The sequence below is a fragment of the Lepus europaeus genome, chromosome 12, assembly GCF_033115175.1.
Source record: "Lepus europaeus isolate LE1 chromosome 12, mLepTim1.pri, whole genome shotgun sequence".
In the NCBI taxonomy this organism is placed as follows: Eukaryota; Metazoa; Chordata; class Mammalia; order Lagomorpha; family Leporidae; genus Lepus; species Lepus europaeus.
The window spans coordinates 54748303-54767938 of record NC_084838.1 but is presented as its reverse complement, the minus strand read 5'-3'; the positions used below and the strand labels follow the sequence as shown (position 1 = coordinate 54767938).

Sequence of the window (19636 nt, the reverse complement as noted above, 5' to 3'; positions counted from 1 at the left end):
ACAGATTTAAAAAAGGATCCCAAGTTATCTGGTTAGCTAGCTCAGTGTTCTTCTCAACTGATTAGCCACAGTGTTTATATCCTTCCTCTTTTTACTTTCCCTGAAATGCTTGACTTGTGGTGATGAAAGACGGCATGGGTATGGCTGGGCCTGGAGATGGAGAGAAGCAGGGACAGCAGGGAGCCAGGTTGGGGAATAAGAACTTACTAACTTGTTGAATACCCTGCCTGCAACAGTTGACAAAGTTGGGCTTTCTTTCACAAGTAGGACACAAAGAAACTGCAGCTGAACTGTAACTGGTGTAAAGAGCAATGGCACAATGCCTACTTAACAATAAAGGATTTAAGTTGTAGACAAACTTTATAAATGAAGAATTTTAAATGTTAAGAGATCTTACGCTTTATACAACATGCAAAAAGAAAAAGTCTTCAGCTAGAATACAATACTTTCCAAATGAAAGAGAGATCACAAAGGCAAGGGCAAAACTAAAACTGTAGGATACTTAAACAGAATAATTTTAGAAAAATGCAGTCCTTTAATTTGCAAAGTAATATTCATGTGGTAATTTGAGTTAAGCAATTATTGTAGCACTACAGGAAATCTGTCTAAACAAAAATAATTGGGCCTGGCATTGTGGTGTAGTGGGTATAGCTGTCAGCTATGACACTGGCATCCCATAGGGTGCTCCACTTCTGATCTAGCTACCTGCTAATGCACCTGGAAAAAGCAGCAGAAGATGACCCAAGTGCTCAGACCCCTTCCAACAATGTGAGAGATCCAGAAGAAGCTCCTGGCTCCTGGCTCCTGGCTTCAGATTGGCGCAGTTCCGGCCATTGCGACCATCTGGGGAGTGAACCAGCGGATGGAAGACCTCTGTCTTTGTCTCTGTCTCTCTCTTTTCCTGTACCTCTGACTCTCAAAATAAATAAATCTTTAAGAAAAAAGAATAATTTATATAATTAGAGTACCAATTTAATGTGCAATGAACAGTTTTTTAAAAATTTTTTTAAAGATTTATTTTTATTTATTTGAAAGACAGAGTTACAGAGAGAGGTAGAGACAGAGAGAGAGGTCTTCCACCCACTGGTTCACTCCCCAGATGGCTTCAATGGCCGGAACAGCGCCAATCTGAAGCTAGGAGCCAAGAGCTTCTTCCTGGTCTCCCATGTGGGTGCAGGGGCCCAAGCACTTGGGCCATCTTCTACTGCTTTCCCAGGCCATTGCAGAGAGTGGGATCAGAAGAGGAGCAGCCGGGCTAGAACTGGTGCCCATATGGGATGCCAGCACTTCAGGCCAGGGTTTTAACCCACTGTGCCACAAAGCCGCCCCTGAACAGTTTAATAAGTGATAAAAATACCCCAATCTTATCTTAATTTGCACAAAAGCTCTTCATCACAGCCTTTAAATTTCTGCCCAGACCTTGTCCAAATAACTACACTCTGAAATGCTTATCAAATGAATAAGCTTTGCTTTAGCTCAATTTGTAAAAGTAATAATGAATACTATTTTCTCAACATTTTGTTAATTATTCCTTACAAGTCCTGAGTGATGATCCTTTGTTTTTTGGACAAGAAAACTGAGGCAGAGCACCTATATTAGGCATCTACCATCAACTGAGCACCAAACAAGTACGGTGCACTGCCTAACATTCTTTTTCTATTTTATCTGTCAATTTCCCAATAACCTTAAAGGCTAATGTCATTTGCAGATGAGGAAACCTAGTGTCAGAAGTTGAAGGTGAATCAAAAGTAGTAAATGTATGAAATTTGTATACCTTAAATAAAATGTTTCTAGGTAAAATAAATAAAAATTAGAAATAGCAAAGTTGGTCCCCAAAGTCATAACTCTTTCTAAGTAAGCCACCTACTTAATATTGAGGAGTAAAACATACAGTAATCAGGAGTCAATGATCAACACATTTTGTCACCCTCTCCTTATGCCTACATCTAACGGAGGACACTCATCCTCTCAAAAACTCAGAGGAGTTCTGTTATTCCAAGTATGTGTTAATTCCTAAGATTGTGGATTCCCATTTATTTGCCATCAAGAGGGACTTGGTTTAAAATGAAGGTGTAAAAATTTGTTTGCTCTGTAAAAATTATTACATCTAGTTCTACAGAGTCTGGAAAAAATGTAAATCCCGCAATTTACCTGGTTGTTGTTGGTTTTTAATAAGGGTGGTGGAGGTTCGTGATGTAGGGGTGAAGAAGCAGAACTGCTTTCACTATCGCTGCCATCACTTAAGCTAACTCTGAAAAGAGAGAGAGAAGTCACACATATCACTATAATTATCCTTGAAATATCCATGGAAATGGATGCTGAAGGCAAGGCCTCCAAACAGTCACCACTGGAAAGTTCATTTTTAACTCACAAATTCTACCAGGTTCAGCATTTACTTTGTATCTGGAACTGTGTAAAGTACTTTGTCTGCTACTTTTCTAAGAAATAGACTTAGGCTAGATCACTAACCTGGGGTCACGGAGGTATTAGCAGTGGCTCTATCTAGAATTCAAGCCCAAGCAAGGTCACCCGAAGTTAGTGCTCAGTTACTACACCAACATGTGAGGTCCAGCATGTTAGAACCACCATTCTAACTATGTCACAATTCAAGGCTCTCTAGTCCTGAACACTGATACAGCAAATCATTGGAAATATACTAAAACAGCATAAGAAATAGTCTGTTTGGGATAACTGCTTTAGAAAATACAGCATCTTTAAATCATTGAAGACAATAATAACAATAGCTCCTCCTCTACTTTTTCTCTTTCAGACTACAATTTTTCCTTTTAGCCTGAGAGGAGTTACTTCTTTATTCTACACTGCTGAACGTATGTACTCCTTCAGAAACATCCTTCAGTGTTTGCTCCCTCTCTTTGGTTTAATAGTAACCTAATATAATATTCCCAGAAACAGAAAATGCTTTAGAAATCAGGAAAGCTTTTCTTTCACTCTGAATAGGTAATCACATTCAAGCTCTATTATATATTCAGATAGACAAGATACAAGATAGGAAATGAAAAGGATACACTGGGACATCCGTTCAGCAAAAACTGATGGAACTTGTTTTTCTTAACTAAATTACATTAATGAAGTGTTCAGTTGAAGCGCTACTGTAAAATGCTTCTTGACTGAAGTGGAAGGCTGAGTATTTAAACTGATTAAACAGTTGAGATTTCACAAGTGCATTGAAGATCAAATGTTACACTGGTGCTGCTGTGTTAACAGCAAATGTCAGGCCAGGAAAAAGCATAGCACCCCAACAATGTGTATCTACAGTAGACAACTCACAAACATGTATGAATTTACCCACACTGACTTGGAGCAGTGGTAAGTGGGTGGGTGACAGCTAATCACAGAATATCCAGATCTTATAAATAACAATTTGGGAAATTGTCTAAACAGGTCATGCATTTTTTTTTTTTTATGAGCTAAACTGGACAACAGCCGGTGTTCAGGATTTTGTTTGGTGTTAAGTTCCTTAACCCCAAGTTTCAGTCCATTTTTTAGGATTTTTTTTTCCCCACTACTGGTTCCCCTCTTCTCAGATAAATGACTTCTAAAGGAAAATGTTAGAAGATCAAGGACATATGGTTCTTTTTCTCTCATTCAAAAGGAATATGGACAGGTGAGTTTGGGAAAAACGGTGGAGAAACAAATATTGTATGCAGCTGTACGGAAGAGTCACTGAGAGCTCTGATAGGGCACATACCCTACAGAGGCTCTTCTCACAGACACTGAGGGAATTGACAATTCAGAAGAGCACATGATCTGTCCAGACTGGGTTAGGATTGCACTCTTTTTAGGAATGTTAGGGCCTTCTACACAGTCATGGATAATGGGGAAAGCTATAATGTAATATATCATAAATGTAATTGGATTTTAAGTTTATGTAGATTCATATTTTTCTACTCAAAACACATTAGAGTAAGCACACCTATTTGTTTTCTTCATGATAAAGAAAAAATCCTCAAGGCAATTTCAAGTTGACTATTAATTATAAGTGACATGAATTACCATCTTATAATGTGGAATTACGCCTCACAGCATTAAAGCTACTTAAGGAACCTAATTGTCAGCACACTTAAAAGGAATTTATTTGCTGGAAAACACACACAGGTGATCCTAGTTTTAATTAGGTCACACATAATTCACTGGAGCCAATTATGTATTTCTAACTACAAACAGCAAACACATTTCTTCAATTCTCAGCCTACCTCCAGCAACGAACCTACACAGATTCTTCAAATGAAAACAGACTTCATTTAAACAGTCAGTCCTCACACTTGGTAAATACTTTCACTAACAAGGACTTCTGAAATGACTTGTTTTGTATTAATTTTAGAGGAAAAAGCTCTTCTGTCTGAGCAAAGGGAAAAACAGTTCCCTATAGAGATGACAGAAATCCTAAGGAACCTAAGCTTTCAATAAATGTGACCATTTACTGCCTTGGTTTTGGTGTTTCACACCTTTGTTGTGATTATAGCTGTAAGTCTAGTGAAAAGGTCTGATTCCAATGCAAAAAACCTCTTCTCAAAATACTTACCTGCGACTTCGGCTGCCTCCTCTATTTACAGGTCTCTCCATTTCCGAGTCATTGTCATTATCCTCTGCTTCATCTGATTCTTCCTCATTGTCATCAGAATGCAAATCTTTCATTATAGACCTTAAAGGACCTGAGCAATGAGAGTGAATCACAGACTGTCAAACATTAGTACTCTTTCAAACACACTTAGCCATATCAGAAACAAGAGAATGCCACCAGTGCTGAACACTGGTTTAAAATAATTGTTCTTCTATATATTTACACAATCTACAAGATTAAATTTGATAGTTTCTGGAATTCAGCCTCTGTGAAAACATTATTGTTTTCATAACAGATTCCCCAAAATTCTCATTAAAGATTATCTATTTTCTAGCGATTTTTTTCCCTGTAGATTTTTCTTCACTAAGAAAAAATATATCTAAAAAGAAATATAAAGGTCTATTAGTAAATTGAATGTTTTGTTAGGTTAATCCATGTATTGAAAAGTTGAGATTAATAAATCACTGTGGTCGTAACTTGTTCTTGGCAATGCAGCCTTTGTGTGGTACTTTTTGATCTATTAAGGTTTAGCTGTTCCTTTTATTTCAAGGTCAATTTCAGGTCATGCAACTATTTCAGTCAAGTTCAGATTATAAAGTATTTCAATTCCATGGTGCAATGTCCTATCTCTGATCTTCATATTGATCTTGGGCACAAGGTCTTATTGCAATAATTTCATGCAGCCAATTTTCATTTTACTTTTAAGAAATTCCTGGCAAAATATCAGCATTTATTAACATAAATAAGACCATGTAATAAATCAGGTGCCCAGAAACTTCAAGATAGTATCCAGTTGTACATGGAGGTAACAATAAAATTAAAAATCAAGCTGTGACTAATTTTATTCTAGGATAGGAGAGGACAGAACTGAAAACACACACACGCACACACAACACTCATTAGTGTGGCTTATTTTTACTTTTCTAAATGTGAGGAAACAAGGTAGTTTTTAAAAAAATTTTAATCAAAGAAATTGTAAAGGGAATAAGTGAGAGAGGTACTTTGATTCTGGATTAGGTAATTCCTAAAATCTAATCTATGCTAGAGACATATAATACCAACTCAGTTCTAAAATAAGTATTGACTCTTGCAATCTCTCAGTCTATAAAACCCAAGTTTGTCTGCTTTTGTAGTAGGCTTATTTCTTTGGAAGCCAGCAGAAAAGGATCTCTGAATAGCCAAAATGATCACTGTCTTTTATTTAGGAAGTCTAAGCCTTAGTCCAAACACACACAACAATTTAATCCTTTTTAAAACATACAAATTGTAAGACCACTACAATTTCAGTGTAATCAAGGAAAAAAATGACATTTAATATGTTAAAAATAATTAATTGACAATAATACTTTTTTCATGTAAAAAAGAGCTATATTTGAAGATTTTTACATAAACACACCCAAATGGAAAATATAATTAAATATTCTAGTTCAAATTTCTTTATTTGTAATTTGAGTTCATTCTTGAGTAGAGGTAAAAATATATTTAACTCATCAAATTAACATTCACTTAAAAAAAGTCTACTAATCTGTAGAAAAGTAAGTACAATGAGATATGCCTAGGAGGAAGAGTAAAAACATATTTCTCTATGGAAAGCCTCTTGAATTCAGCTTTTGCTATTGCATTTCCTTTGGGAACCTCCTGAAACAGGCTGTGTCTATAATCCTTTTGTAAAATGGGAATCTGATGACAGGGAATAGAAAAAGGGGAATTTCTAGAGCCTGGCCTCATACATCAGAACAATACTCAAGTGCATTCCTAGGGGAAATAAATGCAACTGCATAAAAGCTACGTTGTCATTCAAATAGTAAAACAGTAGAATATAGGTCATAAATCAACTCATTAAGATGTTTTATGAGAAAAATGTCTCCTAGTTTGCCTGGGAGATGTGGATACCTTGTTGCCTGGTCTGGGATGGAGTGAAGCTAGAGCTGGAGCTGGAGCTGGAACTGGCAGGACTGGGTTGTTCGGACTTTAAAGAAGAAGAGAAAGGCATAATCAATAAACTTATGAGACACTACACATCTGACATTGAAGACAATGTTGTTGTTCAAAGCATGCTTTACAAAAACAGTCTGGTAGTGCACAAGAAAGATGACTACAAATTTCATTACGTCAACATACTATAAAACAGGAGAGTCATGTCATGCTTTGTTGTTGTTATTGCTTACCATATTTTTATTGCATGCGGAAACAAGTGAATAAACCATAGGATGAAGGGATAAACTGGGTGTTACATGAGGAAGGAGGACCTGGCTTTGATTTCACTCCTATGTTTACTTCATTCAGATCTCAGAAAAGAGATACCTTGATTACCCTTTCTGCAATGTTTGATTGACTCAACTGGTTAAAACATAGAGGTAATGAGGCCAAGGTCATTAGTTCAATCACATTATGAGCCAGTTAATTTCGCTCTGGTCCAAGGCCATGACCCAACCCTAACCCCATTTATACACAGTTCACAAATGGAGACCAATGCTCACAACAAGACTCAGCCAAGTCCCACAAATGAGTCAAGGGAAAATGTCACTATTTCAAAATAAAAATTATCCTTGAAATCCACAGCCTATTAATGGCAGAGAAACAATGCCACACACATACCCCAATTTCTTAATATCAATTAATTTTCTTCATCCTTTAATCCCCAGAACAAGTTCTATATCCTCCTTGACCCATCCAACTCAGTTTTCTTCTAACTCCAAATCTACTGAAAATGTACTAGATAGATCACCTGCTTGTTTATTAGACATGCTGCAGTATTGTGCAGCCTCTTATGTGTATTTTCTTCCCCAGATAGACAGTAGACTGCCAGCACTTGAAAAAGCAGCACTCTACTTGCCACGTGCTTCTTGTTATCCTCTCATAGTTAGCAAAATGAACTGCATGCAGCAAGCACTCTGCACCTGGGACTAAAGGCACTTCATTGTGCCCTCTACTCCACTATGTGTCAGTTTTATGAGACTTGATAGTAGGTAAAGACGGTAAAGCACATGTACACACAGAAATGTGCAGAGAAACTGATCATACCACCAACACACTTGTACTTTTTGCATATTTAGGGCTAAATTTATTTTAAAATAACTTAGAGGCAGGCATTTGGTGTAGCAGTTAAGCTGCCATAGACGACACCCTTGTCCCATACTGGAGTGTCTGGGTTTAAGTTTCTGGACCTGCTCTACATTTCAGCTTCCTGCTACTGTATACCCTGGGAAGCAGCAATTGATGGCTCAAGTAGTTGGGTCCCTGAGACCCATATAGCAGACCTGGATTGAGCTCCGGCCTCCTGGCTTCAATCTGGCCAGGTGGAGTGAAACAGCAGATGGGATATCTCTGTCTTTCCAGCATTTAAAAATAAAATAACCAATTACTGTTGATAAGTTTGATTGTAATAGTGGGCTGTTTCTACCCCATTTCTTGTGTCCTCATGATCTCAACTACATACCCATGTCATCTGGAAAATATTTGACGTCTTCCCATTTATAAGATACATCTCCTTTCTACTTCTCTGAGTGATCAAGTTGGAGGACAAACTAAGAGCACAGTTTGAAGCCAGTAACTGAAGGCAAGAATCTCAGTTCAGTTTTTACGGCACTTTTTCACTACTAATATTTTTCATCTCCATCCCCCTCCTAGTGCTGAACTCCCACCCTGTCTCCTTAAGCAGCACCAAATTCCACCCACCCTCCTCCAACTCAGACACAAGGAAGCACTTTTAGGCATTCCTAATGCACACTTCACATCCTCAGGCTGGATGGGAAAACAGGTGTCAGCAATCTACCACTCATTCTGCAGGAAAAGAGCCAGACAGGATCTCTAATGAGCAGCAGGCGGCCCACCAACCCTTCACCATTGCAAGATTTACTTGAGAATTGTAGTACAATGTCCTACACATTGCTGCTTGTGGTCCACAAAGAGCTGGTTTACAAGCACAAATGCCTGTGTGAGGTACTCTTCATTTCTGTTGAGTGGCTCTTCCACTGTTGAGCCCCAGTGGTGAGTTACACAACTGAAAGCGCATTCAGCTAGCATTTGTGAGCAATGCCCAGCTGTAAAACAGTTCTCCCAGGCCTGCAGGGTACTCCTTTTCCTCTGCAAGTTGCTCTTTTCAGCTATGAAAAGTGCCTGCAAATGGTATTATTTTGATAGCTCTGGAAACCATCTGGGAGCCAAAAAGGAGGTTTCCTTACAGCTAGCAGAGAGTGCTAGAATTCCCCAAGCTTCCTGACCAGCACACGATGCACTGGATTTAAAGGAGCTGTCTCCCAGAGCTATTTGCTGGGAGTGACATTAACCAGGACAACAAGAGGACAGTGGCCACCTTTCCACACACCCTACACTAAACGTGGTCCCTCTCTCTCAAGCATTTTTTTAAGATTTATTTTATCTATTTGAAAGACAGAGTTACAGAGAGGTAGAGACAGAGAGAGAGAGGTCTTCCATCTGCTGGTTCACTCCCCAAATGGCTGCAATGGCCAGAGCTGTGCCTATCTGAAGCCAGGAGCTTCTTCCGGGTCTCCCATGTGGGTGGAGGGGCCCAAGGACTTGGGCCATCTTCTACTGCTTTCCCAGGCCATAGCAGAGAGCTGGATTGGAAAAGGAGCAGCCAGGACTAGAACCAGCGTCCATATGGGATGCTAGTTGCTTCAGGCCAGGGCTTTAACCCACTGCGCCAGTCCCTCAAGCATCAGGTTAATGCAAGAACCAAACCTGGAGCAGCCTTCTTTTAGCTTTTTTTCCCCCATAAACAAGGTTAATAATTGCATAGTTGCTAATCACCTGAAAGCTGACACGTTGTAAAGAACATAATGCAATGGGGGGAAAAAAAAACTTTTACTTAACACTTTTGATTAACACCCTGCCTCTTCCACAAGACATCTGAGAGTTTACAACAGAAGACATATTAGTTCTATAAGAATATTCAAATAGGAAATTTAAAGTTACCAAAAAAGGATAAATGTTGGGCAGCAAAGCAAACTCCTGGAAGCTTTCGCAGTCAGGGCAAGCATTTTGTGGAATTTTAGGGCAGCAAATCTCACTTTTGTGAACACTGGCATCACTGGAGGACATATCAAAACACATACTGTTGTCCCACTCCAGAGTTCCTGATTCAGTAGTTTAGGGGGGTGTCATGGGACACCATCAAGGACCCCAGAAATTGACAGCCATCCATGCTCATCAGAATCAGCCAGCAGAAGTCTACACATGAGGAGATTCTGATTTAATAGGTTTGGAGAGGAGATCCAGGCATGTTGATAAGAAGCTCAATTAATGATATTAACAAAACTTCCAAGTTGAGACCAATGATTCTAAATTTGTGTTAAAAGCAAAGAAACGTGTTTGAAAGACTTTTTTTTTTTAATTTATTTACTTATTTGAAAGTCTGAGTTACACAGAGAGAGTAGAGGCAGAGAGAGAGAGGTCTTCCATCTGCTGGTTCACTCCCCAATTGGCCACAATGGCTGGAGTTGTGCTGATCCGAAGCCAGGAGCCAGGAGCTTCTTCCAGGTCTCCCATATGGGTGCAGGGGCCCAAGGACTTGGGCCATCTTCTACTGCTTTCCCAGGCCATAGCAGAGAGCTGGATTGGAAGAGGAGCAGCCGGGACTAGAACTGGTACCCATATGGGATGCTGGTGCTTCAGGTCAGGGCGTTAACCCACTGAGTCACAGTGCCGGCCGCTGAAAGACTTTTAAATTTAAGAAAGCATAAGAGGTACCAGTGCTGTGGTGTAGTGGGTAAAGCCACCGCCTGCAGTGCCAGCATCCCATATGGGCGCCAGGTAGAGTCCGAGCTGCTCCACTTCCTGATTCAGCTTTCTGCTATGGCCTGGAAAAGCAGTAGAAGATGGCTAAGTGCGTCAGTCCTGCACCCATGTGGAAGACCAAGAGGAAGCTCCTGGCTCCTGGCTTTGGAACTGACCATTTCAGCCATTTGGGGAGTGATCCATTGGATGGAAGATTTTCTCTCTCTCTCTTTCTCTGTCTCTCTCTCTCTGTGTAATTGCCTTTCAAATAAATAAATAAATCTTTAAAAAGAAAAAAAAAAAAAAAGAAAAGGAAGCATAAGAGTATATGTCACATGAGGGCCAGCATTGTGTCACAGCAGGTTAAACCTCCATTTGCATCACCAGTATCCCATATAGGCACTGGTTCAAGTCCCAGCTGCTCCACTTCTGATCCAGCTCCCTATTAATGTACCTGAGAAAACAGCAGAAGATGGCCCAAGTATTTGGCTCCCTACATCCACATGGGAGACCTGGATAGTATTCCAGGCTCCTGGCTTCAGTCTGGCCCAATCCCATCCATTGTGGCCATTTGGGGAATGAACAAGCATACAAAAGTGCTTGCTCTCTTTACCTCTCTCTCGCTCTCTAATCTTGCCTTTCAAATAAAAACTTTTTTTAAAAAAAAAAAGTTTATGTCAGATGAAAAATAAGAAACATATAATTTTATTCACAGGGAGCACCCGTACATAGTCTTCAAAGTGTTTTGAAAGAAAGCATCCTGACAGGACATGGTTACTCTTTAATAAAATACTTATGAAGCAGTACAAGAAGACTATGGTGGATGGCCCTTAATCTTGAACCAGCTAGTACAGAATTTAACTAAATGTTAACAGCTCAAAAAGCAGTTCTGCCACCAGAGCAGGTGATATCATCTTACATTTCATCAAGTTCAACCATCAGAACGGTAGTTCGGTAGTTCACTTTTCATTTCAAAAGTTCTTTTTTTTTTTTTTTTTAATTTCAGAGAGAGACAGAGAGATAGAGCAAGCGAGCAAGAGTGAGAGCTCACTATCTACTTGTCTACCTGGAAGAGTCAGTGGCTGGGCAGGTGCCGAACATGGGAGCTGGAACTCAATCCAGGTCTCTCAACATGGGTGGCAGGAAGCCAAGTACTTGAGCCATCACCCCTGCTTCCCAAGGTCCACATTAACAGGAAGCTGGAGACAGGAGTCAGACCTGAGAATTTAACCCATTGTGGGATGCAGTCATCTTAACTGCTAGGCTAAATGACAGCTCAGTGTTCTTTATTTTTTTGAAAAAAATCACCTTTATCCTACAAAAACACAAATCACAGATGATTATGAAATTTATAGAACATTATTTGCTTTACAAAAACAATTCACCATAAAACAAGACTATATTAAGATCCTTATAGGCCACAATGCTTGAAAAAATACAGCATCCTCCCTTCTTCATCCTATTCCCTAAAGAACAATTAAAAAAGGTGTTTGTGACTGTACATGTACAGGTGTGTATGTAAATGCTAAGGCAAAAATTAAGACTAAGGTGGTCGAAGGAAGTTCTCATTTTTCCCCTTGCTGACTAATTTGACACTTGCTTTTGAAATATCAAAATTCCCCCCTTAAAAATATTTTGCCCTTTCTTGTTGTCTCCTGGGTAATCAAACACCAGTCATTAAGTTTCTTTAAATGGTATGCTCCATGGTGATAAATGTATATGCTTCAAAATCTTAATTCATTGCTTGCAAGTATGTTTTAGAAAAGATTGCTTACCTGCAAGTTTTGTCATAAACAGCACTGAAATTTATTCAGAAGCCAATATGTTAACTTGATATAATATAAAAATTCCTAGCCTGCTACCATTACAATGGTATCTAATCAGCATTCAGTTGCTATCATTATTTATAATAGGTCACAAACTCCTCTATTGCATAAAACAAAATCTATCTCTAACAATGCAATCTTCAACATTAAATGGCTATGCAAAATCATTTTGTAACGGATTTTCTATACAGGATTAAGTTTTCCAAGACAAGTAAAAAAAAACCCACATGTTTACAACTATTAGAGGTTGTCTTTCAAGGAGAACACCTGTCAAGGTAGATCAGACCAGAAGCTTGTAAAATCTGGCATTGTTCCTTATACAGGCAGAGAACTTCCTCCTTAGATAATAGAAGTGAGAAGTAGTTCTGCCTTTTCTAACAGGCAACTATACAAATGAACAAAATTTCAATGACTCGGTCTTTGGAGGAATCAAAATTAAGAAAAAGGAAGGCAGAATGATGCACCATTCTTTAGTGAAAGTGGAAATAATACAATATGACTAGTTGAATGGAAATTATTTCAGACATATTGCTCTTTTTTACTACCAAATATCTACTTCACCTAGAAAAGCAAACCTATTGCCCCTAAAGATGATCTCCTTTGAACAAACATTTAAAAAGGCCAAAAAACTGTTGAGAGATGAGCGATGATCAAAGAAGAAAATACAAGTGTAATACACATTATTTCCCTGTTAAATTATCATCACGACTGACTGAATATTGCTGGTTTACTTGTTCTTTCATTAAATAACCATCCTACACAATATGTAGCTTTAATTAAAGATTACCTCACTAACTTTCTCCTCTATAAGTTACTGAAAATAATCCACTCGATTTTTGAAAATATATTTAATTTTAAAGAAAATGAGGTAAAAAATCATGGGAAATGTTTTCTACCATGAGTGAAATCTATCTTACCAATTCCCATTAATGGGTAATATTTTGAGATAGTAATGCCAATAAAAGGCAAGGTCTCAGTTAAGCATAGAAGTAAGTATTAAATAGTAGTAACACTTAGGTAAACCTAACAAGATTAATGCATGAATGAACTGCTAAAAAGTCAGAAATGAGAACTTATACTTGATTGTACAATATCTGCTTTAAAAATGTGCTAAAAGAACAAAACCTCACAAAAGTACATAAAAATGAGATTGGATAAGCATCAGTAACTCTAACCTCTCAGGGTATCTTTGTGTAGCGCTATACTATTCTTTATTGCACTTACTTGACTATGAAGGTGCCATCGGCTAAATTGTACTTCCATCCCTAAAATTGGTATGTTGAAGTGCTGACTCTCAATATGATATTTGGAATGGGGGACCTTTAGGAGGTAATTAGGTTTAAAAGGAGTCATGGATGTGCAGCCTTCAGGATGAGATTTGCACCCTCATAAGAACAACAACCAGGGGCTAGTGTTGTGGTGTATCAGGTAAAGTCACTGTCTGTGATGGCAGCATCCAATATGGGCTCCAGTTCAAGTCCCAGCTGCTCCACTTCTGATCCAGCTCCCTGCTAACGCACTTGAGAAAGCAGCCGAAGATGGCCCAAATGCTTGGGCTCCTGTAACCACATGGGGGGACAGGAAGTAGTTCCTGGCTCCTGGCTTTGGTCTGACCCACCCTGTTGCAGCCATGTGGGGGGGGGGGGGGCAGCAATTGGGAGATCTATCTCTAAGTCTGCCTTTCAAATAAATAAATATTAAAAAAAAAAGAACCACTACCAGAGAAAGAGCTCTCTCTCCATATATGAATACACAGCAAGAAGGTGGCTTTATGTAAGCCTACAAGAGAATCTTTACCAGACTTCTTGATCTTGGATGTTAGCCTTCAAACTGTCAGAAACACATTTCTGTTGGCCAAGCCATGTAGTCTGATATTTTGTCATGGAAGCCGAAGCAGACTAAGACAGTAGGATATGTTTTTCTATCATCATTTTCTTGATGAAGGAACTGGAGCACAATAAGATTAAGGAAGCAATAGACAATATTTAGGTGGATTTAAATGTGGTTTTCTGGTTTCTGATCCATTGCTCTTTCTACTATACCTATTAACTCTTAAAAAAGTATAATTTAAAGAGTGTTATGAGCACATTAATGCTCTTTTATAACACTAATATCAGGGAACAAAGTTTCCTATGCCACTGTGAAAGATGTATTGAATATTCTTTCCATAAGGGACAACTTGTGATCTGCACCCAAAGCAAACCAGAGGCAAAACAAAACACTTCATCCCAGAGACTTGACATGCCTGAATCAATGGTTTCTAACACTGTCCAGTCAATATAACAGATCCTGGCTGGAACCTCACTAGGTCAATAAGTTTTGTAAAGGAAGGCGGGGAAGTTTCTCCCCTGAATTTTCCTGATCTTCTTGACACACTGGCACCGATTAAGAAGACTGATGAGCACATCAGGCAACACACTACAACCATTATTTTACTTGCCTTCAAGGATGATCTGCCCTCTCTTTCTAATTGTTAAATACAAAAGCCTGTAATATCAAAAACATATATACAAGTTGCATGCTGTTAACAGCTCTTTATTTCAAAACAAGGTGAAGCTAGGAAAATAACACTAGGCTACAAAGCTGCAACCTTCATTAATGGAAAGTTACTCAAGTCTGTGACAGTGGGGAAGATTCACATCTCTTCTTGGCAGACTCCGTTTGTATTATGACAACTTGAATGAACTTGATGTTAAATTAGAATCGTATTTAGCCTTTTGGGCTCTTACATGAACAAAAGCTATTGTTATACCCATAGTTTTATGGTAATAAAACAATATTGTAAGAATTTCCCTACCAACTAATAGAAAAGATCTTATTTCTGTTATATTTGCAACTTACAAACATTGTCATTTTAGATACCAAGATAACTGGCCCTATATCGATGCCTATTTTTACAACTGCATTTGTTTTCTTTATTATTATCTCTATCTTCACTATTATTATTAAATGTTGTCATCTTTTGGACTTAGCATTCCTTGTCTGAGAACACAAAAATCTCATTAGGAAACGAAATAGCCTTGGGGAACACAGGTCTATAAATCTCCATACGACCCTTTTCCACACTTAGGGATAGCTATAATTTTCCTTTAGCTTCTTCTCTTTTAAGCAGATGAGCCTCAAAGTCTTTTATCTCTCATCACCAGTTGTACTTTGAAGGCTGCTACTGACTATTGTAGCCAGAACATTTGCTCTTTAAAAAAAACCGAGTTGCTGTAAGATGGTATATGTGCCAGATGTGTTCTGAGAGATTACTGGCTGAAGAATTCTTATCTGTTAGGGACTTTCAGAATGAGAAATCATCTGGAAAGAGACCACTTATAGTTATATCACCTATAAGCATGTTAGTATTCCCTGAATAAGATTATGTGCACAGAAGTTGAGTTCCATAACTGGCCATTAAATATACCAGAATTGTAATGCCAGAGACTTATCTCTGAACTGGTCTTTTTTTTTTTTTTCCCTCTCCATTTTATGTATTATGATGGTGGTGGGTAGAGAATAAAAAGTTACAAGTACAAGGGTTTAGAGCTAGAATGCCTCTGAAAAGAGACATAGGAAGGAAAACACATTTCCTGACGGGCTTGCCCCATTATTAACTGTTACTGGAGCTCAGCAATGGACATCAAAACACAACTTCTCATCAGTCTATAGCAAGATTCTGAAACTATTGTCAGAGCACGACTCAGTTACTTGTAAAATAATTACCCTGTGCAGAGCACAAGAAACTGGAAACAATGGAAAATTACTGTTTTAATCCCTACATTTATGAGAGCAGTGTTGAACTGAACAAAGTCTTAAAATGTACAGTGTATGTGGTCACAGGTCTCCATTTTCGATTATAAAATCAAAAATTTAAAATAAATTAAATGAATTTGGGGAGCAATAAAGGTGGCACTTAATTGAAATGAACTAACTAAAATACAGATGTATCTGAGGAGATCACCTCAACAAGACATTTAATTGCATTTCCTTAAGAACTTTAGACTTTTTACAAAATTACTTAAAAATGTTCACATAGCACTTGATTGACACCAATAGAATCTTTACAGACTTGCAGAAATGTCAATAAGCTCTATTAATTTTAATCCTTGGGCTATCTTACAGAATTGTCCTCATAAATATGAAGCTCAGATTGATTACCATGGCAGTGGCATTAAGAGGTCATTTTGTCTACCAAGATCTTATTTCCATGGCACTCTGCTTTCCAAAATAAGCAAAAAACACTGGGAAAAGAGCTGATTTAAAACTGCTCCATCATCAGATGAAGAAAATGCAATATTTTCTTATGATCAGTTTATGCAACCAAAATTATTGATTGCTGAAAGGGTTGTTTCCTTATAAACCCTGTATCTTTCTAATTAGAAAAAAAAGTATATTTTTCAGGTAACACACTGTAGTCCTCTCCTCTGTCTACGTCAGGGAACTCTTAAAGGTGTGCACACAAACCAGTCTTCAAAAAGTTCAGGGAAGATGTACATTATGAAAAAACTACACAAGTTTCCAAATTGTTTTGCACCAAAATAAACTTATAATTAATTCCCTTTTTCTACAAAGTTTTGAAGAACCACTGTATTATGTGTGCACAAACATGTATGTAAGATAGCTCACAGGAGTAAAAGAAAATAAAAGAACCTCTGTTTTATTTTGCCTTTTCAAGTTTTCAATTTTTTGTATGTGCTTTCTTGGATATAAATGTTGGTACAGCAACTATTGCTACAATTTGAAAATGTACATACACTGGGATGCATGTTTACTAAGAAAGATGAGTTTTAATGGCAACTATATAACTATAAGTTCTGAAATTTATCTGCCCAAATCTTTATTATGTCACAGAGATTTCAAATACTGTAGTGATAAATGCTAAATACAAGGACAGTATCATTTTAGTTTATCCAGAAACCATACAAAATTTTGCTTTTTACAGTTTTTCATGCTCAAATCAATTTATAGCTTAAAGTTTAATTTTAATGTTAAATAGAAATATTATAACCAAGCTTCTTACTGAATACACAAAGTCATTTTCTGAAAAACAAAAAGCAAACACAATATCCACAATCCTCCTAGAAATGTGAAATTATCTTCATTGTGACCCTACTTGAGACTCCATGGCTACTGTGTCTACCAAAAGTTATCCAATATTAAGTGAAATTGTTTGTAAATGGCTTAACATCTAAACATGCTATACTTATTCTATTTAAAATACCAAGTTCTTACAAAAAGTTCATTAAAAAAAACTATTCTTAAAGAGGTTCCATCTATGAAGGAAAATTAACTAAGAAAGCAAAAGTGTGGCACATTTGACTGTTCCATGAACACATTAGGGATGGATTCTTTTGTTCTCAGTGTAGCATCTTTAAAAATGCAGTGTTCAGAATCACATATTCTTCTATTAATAATATCAGGTTCCTGTCAAGAATGGGAAGAATGTTACAGTTTATAAGGCTCCAAAGGAACCTCTATTTCCAAACACACATCTTATGTAAACCTAACAGTTGCTCTTCTTCATAAATCAATCTATTGTTGCACTTCATAATGAGAAGGCAGATTTACTGCCTTTTGCCGCCTTTTCTCACCATCAGAAAGATGCCTATTTGGGTAATAGAACGTTTCTCTTCTTCAAGGGTGTTTGGGATTAGGCAGGCAGGGGCAAGAACCTTTAACATCTGCTCCCTTCCAATGAATGACACCTCGAGTTCTCACAGCCTGGACGTTGAAAAGCAAATATCCTAAGTTGATAAGTTCTCTAAAGCACATACAATGAAGTCAAATCTCCAAAGCAGATATTTAGAATCTGAACATTATTCTGTAAAATATAAAACAGAATTCAGATTGCTAACATTGTCACTCAAGTGCCACAAAATCATCATCTTAGTCAGAACAAGAGAAGTTTATTAGACCTTGGATTCATCATCTTGAATTTTCTATAGCTCTAAAAACACATCTAAAGTACTGGCTGATATGACTTTAATCATTTGAATTTCAATATTGTGCAGTAATAACAAAGTAACTTGTGGTATAGACTTAGATTCTTCTGTTTTTATTTACTTAGCTATTTTTCCCTTGGGGAGAAATATTTAAGAATGATGAACTTTAGACTTTAATTTAAAAACAAGAGAAAGGCACTTGTCAGCATCTAATTCCTAACCATCTGTCTTTTGAAAATACACACACATACACACATACACACATGCACACACACTCATCCTGTTAGGCTTAACATTCTTAGCAAGTAAATAGATCTTGATGGATCCAAACAGAAGTTTCAGCGATCATAACTCTCCTTTTGGAAACATAGATATCTTTAAATAGGCATCATGATTTCTACTTGCAAATAAAGTCAACCATAAATTTAAAACAAACAGACACCATCTAAAACAAATGAAGTGGGGCAGGTACCAGATTCGGGAAGAATCTCTATTTTTGAAGAAAACTAAATTACATCTTCTGTCCATGAATATGGAGTACTGCCTAGTGAGCTAACACTTCTTGTTACTTTGGGCTATCTTTTGTCACTTAAGCAATGCTTTTTGACAGTTTTACAGGCTGTTATCCCAAAGACTTCAGTATTTATAGTCTTTATTCACTCGAGCTTTCTGCTCTTACCCATTTGTTCCTAATCACTAAATAGATTTTTTTTATGGGACTGAAATTAGCTGAAAGGATGTCCTTCAACAATGGCAGCTCAGGACAGCACCGGCTAAAGGTCTTCTCCTGGGCCTTTTCCTCACTCTCCTCAATTTTCTCATCCCTACAGACAAGTTAATGAGGGTCCAGATCGAGGCTGTTCAATGAGAGCAACAGCACAAATGATTTATGGCAGTCTTAGACTAGAGCTTGGAACCATTTCTGAATTGATCCTCAGAAACCCATCCAATTTCAATATCTCAAGAATGATTTAAAGGCCTAAACTTGTTTTTAATCCTTATAAACAAGAGCACCTCCTATTCATAGAATCACTATTCAGGTAAAGGTCAATTCTACAAAGCCTACTATATACACATATACTTTGAGATTTCAAATATGTATATTTTTAAATTTCAACATATTTGGTTTATAACGTGCCATTCAAATTTCTTCTTTCACAGCAAATGCTATTTATCACATTTTAATACACTACATTTAAAAGGCCAAGGCCTGAAAAGCAAGTAGAAAACATAGATCTTTCTTTCCACTAAATTACATTTGACTTGAACATCTTCTGAGACTGGCTGGTTTTATCTTATGAACAATGTGAACTGTGTAAAAGACCATGTCCTCTTTCTCAGCTGTCTGCCAAAATGTGAAAGTCTAATTACCCTGGGAAGTAGTGTTTTGTTATAAACTAAAATCTAAATGAAAACTAGACACATTAGTGTTATTACTCTCAGGATTTTCTTGAAGAACAAACCAAGCAACTTGCAGAATCTTCTGAATGTAGGCTGAGCAATAGGGAGAGGAGGGGGAGAGAAGACTAGCTTTGAAGGAGAACTAAGGCTCCACTGAGCTC

The 19636-nt window shown here is 37.6% G+C and overlaps 1 protein-coding gene across 3 annotated transcripts in view; it reads right to left on the bottom strand.

Moving 5' to 3' along the window:
• The window catches only part of MLLT3 (MLLT3 super elongation complex subunit), a 398946-nt gene that overhangs the window by 17896 nt on the left and 361414 nt on the right, over positions 1 to 19636 (bottom strand). For all 3 annotated transcript variants that reach the window (XM_062208143.1, XM_062208142.1, XM_062208141.1), the window contains 3 exons: positions 6476 to 6551; positions 4544 to 4673; positions 2152 to 2251 (listed from right to left, as the gene is read on the bottom strand). In XM_062208143.1, the coding sequence (XP_062064127.1) occupies positions 2152 to 2251; positions 4544 to 4673; positions 6476 to 6551 (306 nt within the window). The remainder of the gene's footprint in view (positions 1 to 2151; positions 2252 to 4543; positions 4674 to 6475; positions 6552 to 19636) is intronic.